General features: G+C 45.9%; 1 protein-coding gene across 2 annotated transcripts in view; it reads right to left on the reverse strand.

Moving 5' to 3' along the window:
• The window catches only part of OSBPL3 (oxysterol binding protein like 3), a 162851-nt gene that overhangs the window by 51713 nt on the left and 91463 nt on the right, over window positions 1–19675 (reverse strand). For both annotated transcript variants that reach the window (XR_013996587.1, XM_081102192.1), the window contains 5 exons: window positions 7475–7591; window positions 7305–7358; window positions 6327–6440; window positions 2180–2347; window positions 1500–1620 (listed from right to left, as the gene is read on the reverse strand). Coding sequence is in view for 1 of the 2 variants with exons in the window: in XM_081102192.1 (XP_080958318.1) it covers window positions 1500–1620; window positions 2180–2347; window positions 6327–6440; window positions 7305–7358; window positions 7475–7591 (574 nt within the window). In the remaining variant the exon portion in view is untranslated. The remainder of the gene's footprint in view (window positions 1–1499; window positions 1621–2179; window positions 2348–6326; window positions 6441–7304; window positions 7359–7474; window positions 7592–19675) is intronic.

The following is a 19675-nucleotide window of genomic DNA, read 5'->3' on the forward strand; positions in this document are numbered from 1 at the left end:
ATCATCATCACTTCTAATATTGCAATAACAGGGCACCACTGTCCGCTTATAAGGACCCGGTACAAGCTAAATGGTGCACTTCTGCAGACTGGCCTAAGAGGACCTAAGATATTCTCGGACCAGTTCCTGGGTCACTAACTCAAAAATTGTCCTCAATTTGCTGTTTACTGGGTGACACCAGCTGTGTCTGCTGAGGAATCAAAGCCCAAATGCATTAAGACAGTGGCTCTTGCCCTGACTGGTTTTGCTCAGTGGATAGAGCGTCGGCCTGCGGACTGAAGGGTCCCAGGTTCGATTCCGGTCAAGGGCATGGACCTTGGTTGCGGGTACATCCCCAGTAGGGGGTGTGCAGGAGGCAGCTGATGGATGTTTCTCTCTCATCGATGTTTCTAACTCTCTATCCCTCTCCCTTCCTCTCTGTAAAAATCAATAAAAAAAATATATTTTAAAAAAAAAAGACAGTGGCTCTCAAAGTCTGGGGCCAGCAGAATCACCCGGAGAACCTGTACAACCACAGATCGCTGGGGTCCACCTCGGTTTCTGACTCAGACTATCGGGGTTGGGCCTGAGACCCTGCGTTTCTAAGTTCAAAGGCCAGGCCAGTGCTGTTGGTCCGTCCCCTGGAACGATACTTCACGGACTACTGTTACTCAGTGAAGCTCGAGAGTGGTATTTACTGAGAGGGCAAAGCCTACATGGCCCTACATGGTAATATCACTCACCAGAAGCAAATGCGGTTTTCAAGGCTACCACCCAGTGCCTTTCTCTAACAGTGGTTCTCAGTCCTGGCTGCACCTTACAATCAACTGGGGAAACTGTTTAAATGTCCAAGTCCCACCCCCAAACAATTGAAGCAGGACACCTACAACCCCACGGTGACTATTCTGCTATTTAGTCCCCTGGGCCATTCTTAGCTAATTGTGGTTGAGAACGCTGAGCAGCCTATGGCAAGAGTCGTCCATCCTGGCTCCTTATTAGAATCACTGAGGGAACTTTAAAAAATCAGCGATGCCAGGGCCCTACTCCAAACCAACTGAAAGAGATTCTTTGGGGGAGTGGCCCGGGCACGGGTCCTCTTGCATTTTGAAAGACTCTTGGTTATTCTAATGTGCAGCCAGGGCAGAGAACACCTGTTTTGTGTGGGTCTCTGCTCGCCTCTAGAACAGTGATTCTCAATCCTTTTTGGCATTTAAACAAACAGACAGTGTGCAGACCCCACCCTGGAGGCTGTGGTTGAATAAGCCCACGTGGAAATCAGCATCAGTACTTGAAGGACAGAAAAGAAAAGCTGTCTGCATGCCCCCCTCCCCCACCCTCCGCTCCCCCGGGCAATGAGGAGAGTGTTCTTTGTTCATCACTAGTACAAACTCAATCAGCAAAACAGGAGCGGGAGTTCGGACAGTGATGGGTGGGATGCAAGTGCACCCGAGGTGTCAATGCTGAACCCGGTCGATCCAAGATCAAGGAGGGAGAGAGGCCGAGGTGTCCAGTCGCCCTACCTTTCGAGCACTGCTCCATGTCCTCCGAAGACTGCAACCACAATGGGACGCGAATCTCTCCACAGGAAAAGGATAAATTGCCTCCGGTTTGAAACGAGTTCTGCTTTGATATACTGCTACGCTGTTCCACAGATGACAAGAACACAGTATAAATGAAGACAGAGCCCGTGGGAACACTCTAAGGTCAAAGGATAGTCCCTAAGGGAAGCCACCTGCCTGGTGGGGAAAGAAGCTTCTAGCAAAGCCCTCCAGTGAAGAACCTGGCTCTGGCTGTCACCCGGCCAGGCCAGGAGGCCTTGGACTGCAGTTCTTCTATCCAATGATAATCATATCAAAATCACGATTAATGTTGGGGGACTTTGCAATCCCACGTGGCTATCAATGCACCTACTGCATTTTACAACCAGATAAGAAAACCAAAGTCAAGCTGGTCAAGAGGAAGGTGGAGCATTCAGGGTATAAAGTGCCTCTTCACACGCTACTCTCCAGCTGTCATCCCAGAGGGAACACGCTCCCTGGCCCTGGTGACTCACGGGACCAAGGGGCTCATTAAATACCAGCTCAGGCTTCCCTGCTCCTCCCCTCCAACCATTCCTTCCTCAGACCCAGCCCCCTCCCCAAGGGGGACTCCCCCACCCAGAGCCACCCCTTTGTTAGGTTCATTATTGGCAAATTATTACCTTCCTACTTGAGAGGGAGTCCAAGACCCCAGGCGCGGAGTCTGTGACGGAGGGCCCCGGGAAGAAGTGGTTCACTTCGTGGGGAAACATGGCGATCTCATTCTGACGATACATCCGATGGTGGCGGAGTTTGGACACCCACTCGTCGAAGACGTCATCTGACTTGACCTACATTGTGTTCGGTTGGCAGAAGGAAACAAGAGCGTCATTCCAGAGCATCTACTGGTGCACGCAGAAATGTAGAAATGCCAGCTTACTGACTTACTTTACATTATGTGAACTATGGGACAAGTTGAGCAGGAAAGAGAGTAAAAATGGTTTTGTAAACTATACATTTAGGTTTTCTATGAAAGGGTCCAACTGCTACACTAATAGTAGGAAAGCAGAACAGTATCAGTTATAGTGAACAACAAATAAAACTGAACTTTATATTTCTCTGTCTCAAAGCGTTTCCAAGTCCTGTGTCCCAGCTTATCCCATCCCTGCTGAATATATTAGCACACTGATTTTTTTCTTTTTAAAAAAAATATATTTTATTTTTTTACAGAGAGGAAGGGAGAGGGATAGAGAGTTAGAGACATCGATGAGAGAGAAACATCGATCGGCTGCCTCCTGCACACTCCCTACTGGGTATGTGCCCGCAACCAAGGTACATGCCCTTGACCGGAATCGACCCTGGGACCCTTGCATCAGCAGGCCGAAGCTCTATCCACTGAGCCAAACCGGTTAAGGCCACACTGTTTTCTTTTTAAACTCTTTCATAATTTGGACTTTTCAGATCAATCTTCTCTGAACTGGAATGACTTAGTAAATTCTTCCTAAAATATTTATCTTTGTAAACCTCTGTCAGAGGATCCATTGCTGAGGAATATGTTAATGAATGTAAAGGTTATTTAAAAGAACATTACTCCTGCTCTCAGAAATAGAAAAAGTCTGATAAAGTATTATTGGTGATTTCCAGGGTTTTTCAAACTCACACACACAAACATTTAGTTATTCTTGCCCTGGCCGGTGTGGCTCAGTTAGTTGGGCATCGTCCCATGTATCAGGAGGTTGCTGGTTCAATTTCCCATGATTGGATGCCTCCTGCACACCCCCTACTGGGTTGTGGGCTTGATCCCCAGCAGGGAGTGTGCAGGAGGCAGCCAATCAATATTGCACTCTCACAGAGATGTTTCTCTCTCTCCCTCTCCCTTCCTTTCTCTCTAAAAATCAATATTCTTTTTAGCCGAAACCAGTTTGGCTCAGTGGATAGAGCGTCGGCCTGAGGACTGAAAGGTCCCAGGTTCGATTCCGGTCAAGGGCATGTACCTGGGTTGCGGGCATATCCCCAGTAGGAGATGTGCAGGAGGCAGCTGATCGATGTTTCTCTCTCATCGATGTTTCTAACTCTCTATCTCTCTCCCTTCCTCTCTGTAAAAAATCAATAAAATATATTTAAAAAAAAATAAAAAAATAATAAAAATCAATATTCTTTTTAAAAATATATTTTTATTGATTTTAGAGAGAGGAAGGGAGAATAGACAGATAGAAACATTGATGAGAGAGAAATATTGATCTGCTGCCTCCTGCACGCCCCTCCCACTCCCCCCTACTCCCCACTCCACCCCCGTCCTCCTGCACTGGGAATTGAGCCCACAACCCCAGCTTGTACCCTGACGGGGAATCGAACCATGACCTCCTGGTTCATAGATCAACGTTCACCAGCTGGGCAAAAATCAATATACTTTAAAAAAACTATTAGCTATTCTCTCCATAAATGAATATCTATTAATACCTAATTTCCATAAAAAAGTTTATAAATAGTATTTTTATTATAAAACACTTCAAATGTTCATAAAAGTACTACAAAAAATATTACAAACACCTACGCAGCATAGGCATTTCTTAATAGTCAATATTTTTGTGGGTGTGTGAGAGTATATTAAATATTTCCAAAATGAAAAATGATAGATTCTTGTATATTAGAACACAGACTCATAAAGTAACAATTTATAATACCCCCAAAGGATGTGTGGTAGGTTCACTTCTAAGAAGAAAAATTTAGGTCAATGCTGTTAAAATCTTTACAAATGCCACTGCTGAGAGCAAGGATGTGGAAATAAATGTCAGCTGCATCATTCACATGGGAAATGGTAGGTTGGCTCTTACGTTTGTTGTGTTATTAGAAGTATGTGCAAGACTTAAAACCTCTCTAAGTGCTCTTGGATGTGTCATGCACAGGAAGAAGCAATACAAACAGGCTCATCTCTCCATCGCCCCTAAATTATGTCCTTGAAATAGATTTCATTTCCCAGGTGTGAATCTACGTCATCCTGTGCACCGATCTGCCCTCAGAGGCCCTTGAAAATCAGTGCCCAAAGTGTTCATCTGGACTCATTTTGTATTGGTTAAACAGAGCAGAAGAATAAAAAGCACTTTGTTAAACAATGGACCAGGGTTCTGTTTCAGCCCCTCAAGTAGTTCTAGGACTGTGGGTGGACAGCCAAGTCACTCTGCTACCAGATCCCTCATCCATAAAATAAGAGCGCGGCACTGGATGGCCCACATTTAGAACTGCCTGCCTAAGGCTACTGAGTAGGACCTTCTGATAACTACACGTACCTACACTGACAGTCACAGCTCATGTTCAAGAGAATGAGCAAGAAGCACAAACAGAACTTCAGCGGAATCAACTCAGAGAAGTATGAAACTGTGTTGTCATGATATTAGCATGTCATGTGTCTTCAGGCATTCTAGTTCTTTAAAAATTAGGAATTAGAAATCACTTTTATTTGGTAAACTAGAATAGTGGATGAACAAGAACCTATAATTTCCTGGCCGTGTCAAAACACAGAACTAAGAGTCACTGAAGTACAAGGAGAAATGACCTAAATTATTGTAAAGAAGATTGACCATTTAAGTGGGGGTGGCGAAAATATTTTTTCTTAAAGCTTCTTTTAAAGATTATGTCTCTGCTTCCTTTACTTCACACCAGTTGTTCTCAGCCAGGGGTGGATTGCCCCTCCCCCCAGGGACACTGGTGATATCTGGAGAATTTTTTTGGTTGTCATAACTGGAGGGGGTTGTTACCAACATCTAGAGGCCAGGGAGGCCACTCGACATCCTGCAATGCACAGGACAGGCCCCCACGGCAAAGAACCTCCAGCCCACCATGTCACTAGCGCTGAGGGTAAGAAACCCTGCTTTACACAATTCACCGTACCCACAGGGAGAGGGCCCTGGGCTAGGAAGCAGAATGGACTTGACTGTCTTGTGTGGTCAATGGGTCACATGTATATGTTACATGTCTATTTGCCCAAGCACCACACACATACAGGCTATGGGAGGACAGGGAGCTCATAATCTCATGCTTTTACTCTGCCAACACTCAGCCCCCACTGCCAAGTCCAGATAATGTGCCCAAGTAAGAAAAAGTGTCTTAACATTTTCTAACTTCTAATATTTGGGTCCTGCCTAATATTTATATATAACAACTAAACTTATTGAGATTCCTATGGGCCAGGCATTAGGCCAAGTTTTCTACATGAGGCCTATAATAATTCCCATTTTGGGGTGTGGGAAACTGAGGCCTTCAGACATTAAATACTTTGCCAAAGGCCAAGAGCGAGTAAGTAGCCAGGTCAAGCATTGAACCACATCTGAACCTCCGAAGCTCGTCTTATGCTCTCAACCATCTCTCCCACTTGCAGGAGAAGACGACAGCAGGCAGTTAAGCAGCTTTGAGAAGTACTGTTTGGAGGCCCACACTTCAGGGGGAAATTCCTGGCATTCAATGCAATATGAGAAATTTAATGGAACCCATATAAAATTAGCCAAAGTTGTAAGTCAGACTAACTATTAAATATTATGTTTCAAGGAACATATTTTAACCTATGGTAAATGGCTCTTCACTAAACATGATACTGTATTTGGAAACATGAAGATGTTTTTATCATTGATCACTGCCATAACTACGAAGAGGTATTGGGGGATGCGGAGACAAGGATGCTAAACCTCCAGCGGTGTGGGCCCATCAGAAACACTTTCATAGGGAAGGTCTACATGTTGGCTGGACATTCAGAAGTCTTCAAAAGGCACCGTTAAGAGTGCTACACTGCAACATAAAGCAGCTCTGCCCTGGAGCCAGCAGCCGGGAGGGGCTCACCTTCAGGTGGTAGATGTGCTCCTCGGTGTCCAGGTCTATGCACTTGGATGACTTCTTCACAGACATCACCGAGAGCCCCACATCGATGCAGCCATGCAGCTTCTCCCTGTCGATCTGCGGAGGCAGGAGGGGGCCCCTGAGAACCGGACACCGCAGTGGACACCCCTTCACCCGCCACAGCCACTAACAGTCGCCCTAAGAACTCCGACTTATCAAGCACCCAGTGTGACCCAGTACTGAGTTCCAAGTGCTACACAGGCGTCATCTTCTTTAATCTGTGAGGAGCTATGTAACAAATGGTTTGCCCAGCCGGTAAGTGAGGAAGCAAGAAGGTGAGCCCCGTGGACTGACTCCACAGCAGCGAATGCACCTTTAACTGCACTTCCTCCCACAACTCTTGCTCCTGTTAAATTCACAGGGAAGTGATTTAAAAAGAGGGGTAGGGACAGGAAGCTAAGACAGGCTACTGTGGGTCCAACATTATACCGAATGTTCTGTACGAAACTGTACAAGATGAGCACCGTAGAGGCGAGGAGAGGAAGGGGGATGGGAGAAGTGCTGGGTGAGAGAGGGGCCCCTATGAGGGGCAGAAACAAGGGGACCATCATATCACCTTCACTAAGGGTTCTCCACCAAACCACCCAGTCACCGTTACACTTGCCCTATGTCTTGCTCCTGTTATCTCACCGCAAAAATGTCTTCTCCCACCCAGAGTATCCCTCAGCTGACCTAAGGCCAGCACAGACCACTGGGTACACAGTAGGGTGTTGAGAGGAGCCCCACCTCCACTCAGCGGGGGAACTGAGCCTACCTAGAACCCAGGGCTGGGGAGCAGCCCCCTGTTCCATATTACCCTGTGGCTCCAGTGCAGAGAAATGGAATCCCGTCCCCCACCATGGACACAATCTCATCCATGAGTTGACAACAACTAGCCCTTCCGAATTCGTCAACAGCACATTGATGAACAAGGAGACTTACATCAGTTTGGCTCTTGGCATACTTCAAGATTCCTTTGTCCAGATAGAAGAATCTCTGTGGGGAAGGAAGTATAATTCACAAACGCATCCCATTTAAATGCCCGGTCTTCCCTTGGTCGCCATTTTCAACTTCAAATTAAAATGCAGGTGAGGTCCAGGCCAGCGTCTTACCTTGTGCCAGCCTTTCAGGGGCCACTTCCGCTTTTTCAGCAAAAATCCTTTCTGAACTGGTGGCTCCTGGGTGTAATTCACCTCTCCCCTCAGTCCTTCCACCACCTCCCAGCTGTCCTGTTCCAACAAGAGAGGTCATGCTAAATCACTGTCTTTCAAAACAATAATGACATTAAGAAGCACTTCGTTTTATCAGAAAATCCATCCAAGATGGTGAGCCTAGCTGGGTTGGTTGGGGAGAAGAAATTCAAAATTTAATTCTTATACCATTCCTGGATTTTACAGTCTTACTGCTATAATTTAATGGCATTAAGTTTATTTAATATTTTATTTCCCAACAAGGCTCTCTTACAAGGGAATGTTTCTCTCTCTTTTGGTGCTTGAACCGTGGCAACTACAGCTAGGGGTAAACTTCGCTGTTAAGTTCTATTTTTGTTCCCTTTGACATTATCACGCAGTTACTGTTTACTCACCAGTAGACCTCAGTCTGAATTTTAACCAAAAGCTACAGACATGAGGATGGAAGTGGGGGTGGGCTGAGGTGGTAATGTAGGAAGACGGGCTTAAAAATTGGCTGAAAAGTTTCAGACCAGATGCAAGTTGGCAAACATGACAATGTGGTCAAAATAATGTTTTAGTTGCAGGTTAATATCTTCAAATTCTAGGTATTTTAGTGAAAATCCTGAAGCATCAAAAAAATGCTTTTACAACAAGCATTTTCATCTTTTTTCCCCCCAGAAATTTTGTTCCTTTCCCCTTTCTTTTGTTTGCAATTTTGAAGATGTACAAACAATTGTTACAATTAATCTTCCATCGTTCCCTATTTAGGTTATTTCAAGTAATTGATTGAAAAAGAATTTTAAAAAGGAATGCAGCCCAGCCAGTGTGGCTCAGTGGTTGAGCATCAACCCATGAGCCAGGAGGTCACGGTTCGGTTCCCAGTCAGGACACATGCCCGGGTTTCAAGTTCGATTCCCAGTAGGGGCATGCAGGAGGTAACCAATGGACGATTCTCATCATTGTTGTTTCTAGCTCTCTCTCCCTTCCCCCTTCCTCTCTCTGAAATCAACAAAAACATTTTTTAAAAAGGAATGCAAAAGAAAAACACTAAAAATTCTGAAGAGTTATTTTTACATGCTCGACAACGCATAAATCATTGCAAAATTACCCCAAGATAGACCAAAATTGGCAGTACTTCAGTGTCTACGATAATGGAGTTTTTGGTTATTATTATTTTTACATTTTTATTGGAATGCACAAATCTTAGTATAACTGAATAAATTTATACACCTATATCCTTTGTAACTACCATCCAGATCAGAGAGAAAACATTTCGAACACAGGTAATTAAGTTTTGACAAATATTCCCAGTTACTGAGATATTACTGGCATATAACATATAAGTAAGTTCAAGGCATAAAACGTGATGGTTTAAATCACCTCCATTCCCTCACAGAATTACCACTTTTTCTGTTGGTGCGGACAACACTTAAGGTCTACTTTTCTTAACAACTTCCAGGACGTAACACAGTACTGTTAATTACAGTCACCATGCTGTACATTAGGTCCCCAGAGCTTTTCATGTTATAGCTGGGCGTGTGTGCCATTTGACCAACATCTCCCCACCGCCCCACCCCAACTCCCTGCCTGACAACCACCATTCTATTCTCTCTTTCTATTAGTTTGGCTTTTTTTTTTAGATTCTGTATCTAAGTGCGAATGTATAGTATTTGTCTTTTTCTGATTTATTTCACTTAGCATAATGTCCTCAACATCCATCTATGGTGTCACAAAAGGCAGGATCCTTCTTTTTATGGCTGAATAATATTCGTGTGTGTGTGTGTGTGTGTGTGTGTGTGTGTGTGTGAATGTTATACAGTCTTTATCCATCCATCCATTAATGGACATTTGGATTGTTGCCAGGTCTTGGCTATTGTGAATAATGCTGCAATGAACATGGGAGTGCAGATATCTCTTCAAGAAACAAATATGTCCTTTAACCAAGATTTCATGTTAACTTGCTCTTAGTCGAATCTCCAGCCTACAGGCAGGTGGTGTGGGTAGAAGCCAGAGGGGCTGGGAGATGGATAGTAAGTCTGGACCAGTACCAAGGGGCAGAAGCAATTAGACTCAAGTCTCAGAAAAAGGTGATCTAATGGGAAACACAGGAAGTCCTGGGTGCTCTGGCTTGGTTTCCATGCTGTCCTTAAGGCCAATACATGGGAAATGTCTGGTAACAAGAACACTGTCCTGTGTTAACTGAACTCTTTATATAACAATCCTGACAGATCTGCCTTCTATCTGACTGCACTTGACTGCGAATGCAGTTAGAGGTACATCAGAGAGTTTTAACATGGCGGCAGTCTCCCAGGATCTGGAATTGTAAAAGGGAATTATTCAGTGGAAAAAACAAAACTTCAATTCAGCACTTAAGTTAGAGAACATTTTCAGAAAAACAGCAACGTCAAATGAGATTTCTTTATAGTAATTATTAAAAGTCACTTAATTACATCCAGAAAATAAATGGAAAATACACATTATTAAGTGATGGAAAGGCACAAATACACAATATTTTTCTGCTCGTATTTGTTTCAGCTCAGAAAGCCATTCCTCGAAGTTTAAAATGTCTTACCTGTTAAAGCTTTAATTAATCTTAAAGGTCATAAAGTTAAAAATTTCACTTCCTCCAGGAAGCCTTCTTCAAATAAAGTACTATTTCATCCCTAGAAATATCAGCATTCCATTTACCTTTCCAATGGCTAACTACTTATTTACTGGTATGGTTTTCTCATCCCTACTGGACACTAGACTTCCTGAGGGTTAGAGTGTGTGTGGTTCACTTTTGAATTCCACACAGCGCCTAGCCTGCACTGTGCACAGGATGCATCCCATCAGCAAGTGAATAAACTTGGTCCTGGCATAGGACTGCAAACAGATTATGTTCTTGGAATATCATGAATTGGCACGCATTGGAAGTGTACCAAATATATTTGGACTAAATGACTGTTTACAAATCAAACACAGCACATTCGGATATGCGAAAGTGGGTGTATGTACGTTATCATTGTTCAATGAAAATTTAAGGTTGAAAATCTTCTGGAACATGCTCTAAGGGAATCAAGTCCTTTCGATTTGTTTGTTTTAAGACTCCCAAGTAGAAGGTAACATGCAGAGTACTAATACTAGGCCATCATGCACATCTGCAAAATACATTCAATTATGCAAAATGCAGTGTCAGGAGAGATGAAATGCCACTGCATACTTTACAAAATGGGGGAAAAAAGTGGATTGAGACCATATCTGTAGTTTAAAGGAAAAGAAGAGTTAAATTTCGATAATGTTTCCAGGATTCACAATAGGCCTCCATTCTCCTGAACTCTTGAGACCTAGGACATTCCTACCAAGGAGCCAATGTGGCGAGCAGGGAATTAGATGAGGTTTGTTGGCTCTTAAGGTAAATAAGCCAAACAGGGTTCACATTTATTTGTACAAAATATCCTCCTTTTTCCTTACGTTATCTTCTACCTGGGCTCAGAATGTAAAACCCTTACCAAACACCAGCTTTAAAGAACATTTAAGAAAGCGAAGGCTCTCCCGGGCGGAGGAAGAAGGCACCGCAGCCAACTCCTCTTCTGGGCTTGGCATTCAAAGCCTGCCTCCCCACTTCCCTGTCTGGCACCATCCTGGACCCTCGGGGCTGAAACTTGAGCCCACACCCCGCCAGTGTTCTCAGCTGGGGGGGGGGGTAATGCTCCCTCTGAGGCTGGGAGCCAGAGATGGTAGATACCCCCTAATGCCTGCCATTTAAAAAACACAAAGAATAGTGCCTGGGGAAAGCCATCCAGGGAGGTCTGACTGACACAATGCATAAATACCACAATGTAAACAGGGATCCTATAAAAGGACTGGAGCAGACTTTCCAGCTGGCGGAAAGCAGGGACCTTCCCTGTCTTATTCACTACCTAATAGCACAGAGTAGGCATCAATATGCTGAACGAATTAATGGGGCAATTCCAATAGCTAAGATTTATTAAGCATCAGGCAGTGTGCTAATCACCATACTCACAATATTGCTCTTACTCCTTGCACAATCCTGTGATATGGAATTTAGTAGTATCTTTATTTTTTTGAATGTGGAAACTGAGGAAGGGAGGATTAGAAAACTTCCCCAGTGCTACAAAGCTGCCCAGGGAGAAAGCCGCCTAACTGAAAATCTACATCTTTAATCACTCTGCTCATATGAACACTGTATGTTCTACCGTACTTTAAACGTGTGAATTCTGATGATGAACCAGAAATAAATGCATGGGGCAGGGAAACAGGGGAATAAATCCAGGAGGTGGCCAAGATCCTGAAGCAATGGTTAAGAAACAACCCCCTATGGACAAAGACAAGCAAGGTCTGAGACTCTGCTGAGACCTACCAGTTTCCTGCAAGGTAGTCCCTGGGGGAGGGGGGGGGGGGCGCGGAAGTCAGCCATGCATTTTAATGCTGCCAAGTCTTTGCTCCTTGCCTTTTGTATATCTGAATGTCTGTTCCATCTACTTCTCAGTGGGGAATTCTCATTTAGCCCCAAACTTCCTCAGACAGAATTCCCTCCTTCCTTGGCGCCTACACAAACCTCACTGGCATTATCCTCCCTATCTAGAATTCGGGATCCGTGGGGACAGGAGCTCGATACTGTTGGTTATAATCTCACTGCTTTGGACATAGGGCCCTAAATACAGTTACTGAATGAGTCTTGGCAGCAAGGGGTGGGGTATAAAAGGGACCCCACAAGACCCATGGGTGAAGGAATTGAATACTGTGTGCTGGATTCAGATGGATTGGTACTCAGGACAGAAAAGAGCAGAGATGCCAGTTGCTCTTGGCTAAAAGGCCTGGGTGGCAGGGAGTGGCTCCACTTGTTGCTCACATACGCAGTGGCCCGGGAGCAGGGCATGCACCTTGAGCTGAGATGCACAGCACAGGGTAGACGTGACCCTGGGGAGAGCAAGGCCCTGCTGACTTAGCTCAACGTCCTGGGCTGATATCCTGCCCTAGGGCTGTCAGGCTTAAAGCGCACCATGAACAGCAGGTGGAGAGGACTATGATGGGGTGTGGGGGAAGTGGCTTCTTAAGGCTTCTGCTTGAGTTAACTGCAGACAGTCTGGCACTGTCATCTGGCACTAAATTCAGTCTGAATGTCTTACTGAATGTCTCAAAGGTGCCAAATGCAGAAAGCTTCTTTGTGGTTGGAAAGGCAGCTAAGTGTTAGCTCAAGCACACGGGCTGATTCATTTCCATACTGTGAGTGCACCAATCGAGACCATTTCCCTCCAGCTCAGCTGCTTCCAGGTCCATCTCCTGTGCACCTCTCAGAGGCTGATTCTAGGCCCCGCCCTGGCGGCGGTGATGTCAGATATAGAAAAGGGCTTAGCTTTCATTCTTCTGCAGCTGAAGAGTGTGATGGAGGGAAGTTTGGTGGCTGCCTCTATCTGCCATGACTCGGGGAGTGGGTTGTTCGGATCACTTATTTAGTCTGTTTTTCAGAGTTTTAAAAATCACCAAGCAAGACTCAGTGTTAAATCACATGGAGTATAATTTAACATGTCTTTAGAGAGCAAAGGCATTTATGATCTTGTAAACCCTCAGGATCATCAATATAATCTTTTATGATTGTACTACGGACACATGGAAATACTTGTCAATAGAATTCCAGTTAATGTAATTAACTGTAACATGTCAGACCAACTCTGTTCCTCTATTTCAATTATTGAGATTTGCAATTGTTTCTTATCAATTATTTCTTCCTCAACTAAGATCTGGTGAACACCGGAGGGCCTGATAGCAATACAAGTAAGGGGACAAATTAGGTGGGGGAGGGGTGGTAGTGCATGCAATCAAATGCAGTGCTTCTTGTCCTGTAATGTGCACACCAATCACGGAAGATCTCATCAAAATGCAGATTTCTGTTCAGCGGGTGTGGGGGCAAGGCCTCGGCTTCTTCTTGGCAGCTGCAGGGCTATGGGCCCACATAGAGCAGCCACTATATAGGAGACGGGCTCTCTTAGGAATTAGGATTTGACTCGTTAGGCTCTGAGGGCAAAACCAGGACTAACAGGTAGGAGTTATAAGGCCCTGTATTTCAGGACTTCATAAAGGACGGACTGTCTGCCCTGGCCAGTGTGGCTCAGTTGGTTGAGCACCATGCCATGCGCCAAGAGGTGCCCGGTCAGGGCACATGCCGGGGTTGCATGCTCAATCCCCAGTAGGAGGTGTGCAGGAGGCAGCTAATCAATGTTTCTCTCATCCATGTTTTGCTATCTCTTCTCCTCTCTCTAAAATCAATAAAAACATATTGTTAAAAAAAGAATGGACTGTCTGATTCTCTAGTAATTCATACGATAAAAAACGCCCACTACCCCTTTCGAAGAACTGCCTTCTTTCCACGGTGGCTGACAGGCTGTGGAGGGGATCGTGGGTTATCTCACCACACACGGGCATGGACCAAGTGATGACAAAGAAAATCTCCACTACAGGCTCCTATGTGAATGGGCCTGGGCCAGAGGTGTGAATGGGGGAGACTTTTGCTCTTCATTTATACCTTCCAGCGCTGTTTCCATATTTTCTCTTTATTACCTTTTAATTTTAAAAAAGTCATATTCCTTTGGCATATTAGAGAGCTCTGCCCTTTGGTGTCTGAGCACTGAAGAGAAGCAACGGATCAGTGATTCTCACTCTATATTCAGACAGAACACTCTTGCCTCCAGTCACAGGCCTCTGAACCTCCTCAAGAAACACCCTCCGCTGCTGGAAGGCACTGGCTGACAGTACTGTTCTCTCTTAGAGCGTGCTCAGCTATTTTTCGGAACTAATTGAAATTTGCAATCAAAGTAGAGACACATTTCGAATAAATTAAAGCAAACATGATTTAAAAGTAATAGCAGCAGGAGGCAGAAGTTCAGCATAATAAATGTCCTTATCCTTGATCCAAATCATCCATGAATTTTTTCACAGTGCTATACAAGAAACACTGGTTCTCATGAGAACCGAGCAGAAGGTTTGGATCCTGAGTGCCTTATGTATCAAGAAGGAATGACTTGCCCTAGCCCCATGGTTGGCAAACTGCGGCTCGCGAGCCACATGCGGCTCTTTGGCCCCTTGAGTGTGGCTCTTCCTAAGCCTTAGGAGTACCCTAATTAAGTTAATAACAATGTACCTACCTATATAGTTTAAGTTTAAAAAAATTGGCTCTCAAAAGAAATTCCAATCGTTGTACTGTTGATATTTGGCTCTGTTGACTAATGAGTTTGCTGACCACTGCCCCAGCCACTTCTTCTAAGTGGTTAGAGTGTCGCCTGTGCACCGAAGGGACACAGGTTGGATTCCTGCTCTAGGACATGTACCTGGGTTATAGGTTTGATCCCCTGCCCTAGTTGGGACATGTGTGGGAGGCAACCAATTGATGTGTCTCTCTCACACTGCTGTTTCCCACTCTCTTTCTCTCCCACTCTCTTTTTAAAAATCAATGGAAAAAAGTATCCTTGAGTGAGGATTAACAATCCTATCTAATAAAAGAGAAACATGGTAATTAGCGTACAACCGCTACCCTTCCAATTGGCTAATCAGGGCAATATGCAAATTAACTGCCAGCCAAGATGGCGGCCGGCAGCCAGGCAGCTGGAAACTAACATGAGGCTTGCTTGCTTCAGTGACGGAGGAAACCAACGTTCCCTGCCTGCCTTGCCAGCCTCTGAGCCTGCAGTTTGAAGCATTGTAACAAATATAGAAGCTAAACAAAACCCCAGAAACCTGCTTTCAACGAGCAGGGATCTCAGAGCTGGAGTTATACATTGTTTCGATTATAGAACCCAAACAAACCAGATACCTGCTTTCAGAAGCAGAGGCCTCAGAGCTGGAGCTAAAGCTGGCCCAGAATAAAAAAAGAAAAAGAAAAAAAGGAGCAGTTGGGAGCTTCAGTCGACCTGAAAACAGCCCTCAGCCCCTCACCCAGACTTGCCAGGCACCCCAGTGGGGACCCCCACCCTGAAGGGTGTGTGACCAGCTGCAAACAGCCATCATCCCCTCATTCAAGCTGGCCAGGCACCCCAGTGGGGACCCCCACCCTGAAGGGTGTGTGACCAGCTGCAAACAGCCATCATCCCCTCATTCAGGCTGGACAGGCACACCAGTGGGGACCCCCACCCTGAAGGGTGTGTGACCAGCTGCAAACAGCCATCATCCCCTCATTTAGGCTGGCCAGGCACCCCAGTGGGGACCCCCACCCTGAAGGATGTGTGACCAGCTGCAAACAGGCATCATCCCCTCACCCAGGCTGGCCAGGCACCCCAGTGGGGACCCCCACCCTGATCCAGGACACCCTTCAGGGCAAACCAGCCAGCCCCATCCATGCACCAGGCCTCTATCCTATATAGGAAAAGGGTAATATGCCTCCCAGCACCGGGACCAGCGGAGCCGCGAGGCCTCCCAGCACCGGGATCAGCGGAGCTGAGAGGCCTCCCGGCACCGGGATCAGCGTGACAGGGGCCAGCGCCCAAACCCCCTGATCGCCCTGTGGCTCTATGTGTGACAGGGGGCGGGGCCACAACCTCCCTATCCGCCCTGCTCTGTTCGTGACAGGGGAAGGCGCCCCAACCTCCTGATCAGCCCTGCTCTATGTGTGACAGGGTAAGGAGCCCCAACCCCCCTGATGGGCCCTGCTCTGTGCGTGACAGGGGGTGGCGCCGCAACCTCCCCATCAACCCTGCCTTGAGTGTGACAGGGGGCGGTGCCCCAACCCCCCAATCGGCCCTACCCTGAGCGTGACTGAGGGTGGCATCACAACCTCCCAATCCGCCCTGCTCTGTGCATGACAGGGGGCGGCGCCCCAACTCCCCAATCGGCCCTGCTCTAAGCCCGACCAGGGGCTGCACCTAGGGATTGGGCCTGCCCTCTGCCACCCGGGAACAGGCCTAAGCCAGCAGGGCGTTATCTCCCGAGGGGTCCCAAACTGCGAGAGGGCACAGGCCAGGCTGAGGGACCCTCCTTCCCCCCGAGTGCACAAATTTTTGTGCACCAGGCCTCTAGTAAATAATAAATAAATAAATAAATAAATAAATAAATAAATAAGAAGAAGGAATGACTTTTGCATTAAGTGGGTTATATTCTAGTCCATAATTGAGCTTCTATTTAATAAGGTAATGTCTACTCAAAGGTCTAAGACTTAGCACCAGGCAGGTACTGGTGATGCAGAGATGTAAACCCCAATGCTGGCTGCCAAGAAGTTAACATACATTGAAAATAAAGAGAGCAAACGGATGAAAACTTGTAAATACAGAATGGGACGTTCAAACAACCTACTGCAGCTGTCAGGTAAGCACCATCACCTCAGGCCAGATCCACCTTAGGGGCAGAACTTGGGCTGGGACTTGGAGAAAAGCTGGCATCCAGGGAGAAGCAGCGTTTCTAAAGCTGCCCTGACAAATTACCCCAGACTGGTGGCTTAAAACCACAGGAATGTCATCTCTAGTTCAGAGGCCATGCTTGCTCCAGAGGCAGGGGACTCGGGCTGCTGTAACAAAACACTGTGGTGGGAAGTCCAAGATCAAGGTGTTCGTGAATTTGGTTCCTGGTGAGAACCCACTTCCTAGAGCGTGTAATTGGAGTGGCTGTAGTTGCCTTTTCTCTGGGTGCTCACAGGGCCTTTCCTCCAAGCATGAGAGAGAAGGACTCTGGTGTCTTTCCTCGTATCAGGGCACTAAGCCCATCTGGTGACACCATCCTCATGACCTCGTCTAAAATTAACCTCCAGAAGACTGACTCTCTCTCTCTCTCCCTCTCTCCTTAAAATATATTTTTATTGATTTCAGAGAGGGAGGGAGAGATAAAAACATCAATAATGAGAGAGAATCATTGATTGGCTGCCTCCTGCACGCCCCCAACTGGGGATCAAGCCTGCAATCCTGGCATGTGTCCTGGTGGGGAAACGAACCGTGAGCTCCTGGTTCATGGAAAGGAACAAAGACAACTCAAATATGTCATTTTAGCTGAAGTTTTAACCTCTTCCCATATCAAATATTTGTTTTTTCTTTTCAAGACTTAACTCAGAATAGAAATATATTGAGAATTGAGTCTTGTATCTTTGCCCTTCCTACGTTCAGAGTATCTATATATATAAAAGCCAAGCGATCAGAATGACTGGAACAACTGGAACAAACAGTCGCTATGACGTGCACTGCAACAGCCAACCAGCCCAATGGGGCCCCGGTCAGCCCCACCCAGTCTCCCACGACCCCTCCCCCTGGCCGGTCCCTCCCCCGATCGCCTCCATTGGGGCAGGTCTTCCGGACCCCTCCCATGCACAAATTCATGCACTGGGCCTCTAGTAATGTCATAACCATAAATGTGACCAAAAGGTAGGCAGTAAAAGGTCCAGAAAGGTGGAATCTGGAAAACTAAGACAGAAATATGTAGTTAATTTTTCTTGGTAGTTCCCACCAGAAGAAAACCTCGGCAGACAATCAGACCTCAGGGATCCTTAGGCTGCTTTACTCATCAATGTTATTCTTGTCCCTGCATCCTCAGAGGCAATGGCTTCTGGAGGTTTGTTTAAACAACAAACATTTGCACTGAAGGCACATGGAACTTGAATTAACTTCTACGGAAGCTTTCTAACATCTAAAAAAACTAGTGTTCTCCAAATAGATGGTTGCCTGATCCCCACTGCTTATTAGCTGTATAACTCTAAACAAGGCCGTTAGTATCTCTGGATCATATTTTCTTTCTAAAGCATAGAAGGACAGCATTGATACCATGGTAATTAGCTAGTTATTAATAGCAGGAAAGGAGCAAAAGGGAGGCCAGACATTATGAGCATGGCCATCTGGACAGCTTCACCAGGAAGCTGCAATTTCAGTCACCAGCCAGTCACCACCCAACTCCTGTAGATCTCTGGGGGAGAGGACAAAGGGGAGGGTGGATGCATGTGCAGTGAAGTTGGGGCGACCTAGGAAATATACTTATCAATCAAACCTAGGAACAGAAATCATTGGCTAGAAGAGGTGGAGCCAATGCAAGCCCATGAAAATTTGGGAATAGATAATCCGCTAAACCAGCGGTTCTCAACCTGTGGGTCGCGACCCCTTTGGCGGTTGAACGACCCTTTCACAGGGGTCGCCTAAGACCATCCTGCATATCAGATATTTACATTACGATTCATAACAGTAGCAACATTACAGTTATGAAGTAGCAACGGAAATAATTTTATGGTTGGGTCACAACATGAGGAACTGTATTTAAAGGGCCAGAAGGTTGAGAACCACTGCCCTAAACAAAGGAGCTGGTGCTCTTGGCTCATGGCTCTCTTGGCATCTTTGCATTCACACGTATTTCCTCCATGCCATGTGGCCAGGCCAACCTGACATGCAATGGACTAATGGGCTACAGCAGGAAACACAAACTAACCAGCCTAATGCTAAACTGGACTATGCCCTAACATGGAATGGAAACTCTGGAGACTGGCTTTTATTTTGAAGACACCACAGCTACACTTCTTCCTTGGTGGGACAAAGGGAAATAGGATCAGGGAAACGCAAGGGTGTAATTCCACAGAAATAAAACTTTCTACACCATTTCACCTCCCAGGCGAATCTCAGAAAATTCCTTTTCTCAACATATCGCAAAAAGCCCATTCCCAGGAACAACAGGTGGGGATAAGAGCTTTCCCCATAACAGTATGAAAGAACATAATGAGCCCTAAGGCTGCTATCAGATACTGGCTAACATCTATGTCCCTTGCTGACTCCTCCTCTCTGAGCAACCTAGATAGAAGCCAAGACGTCTGACTGCGTCATGTCACGTCCCCTCCAGCTGAAAGGAACAGTCCTCACGCGGTACTGCTTGAGGGCTCCTGGGACTCTTCTTGGGGAAGGTGAGAGTGGTTTATGCATCCATCACTTATATAGCACGCTCCACATGCAGGCTCTCTTCTAGCTAAGCAACTTGCAAAACCTTATAAGAAACCAAGTAACTGCCGAAGGTCAAACAGCTTATGAACAACCTAAGATTTAAACTCAAGCCCTGGCTCCTGAGCAAGTTCATATTCACTGCTTTTCATTTTCTGTGACCATCAAAGAACAATTATGATGAATTATAACATTCCCAAGACCCTCCTCCTTGATTGGTCTCTCTCAAGAGTGTTTAGCCCCTGCTTACAAAAGG

This window comes from Myotis nattereri (genome assembly GCF_964212035.1).
Source record: "Myotis nattereri genome assembly, chromosome: 11".
Classification (NCBI taxonomy): Eukaryota; Metazoa; Chordata; class Mammalia; order Chiroptera; family Vespertilionidae; genus Myotis; species Myotis nattereri.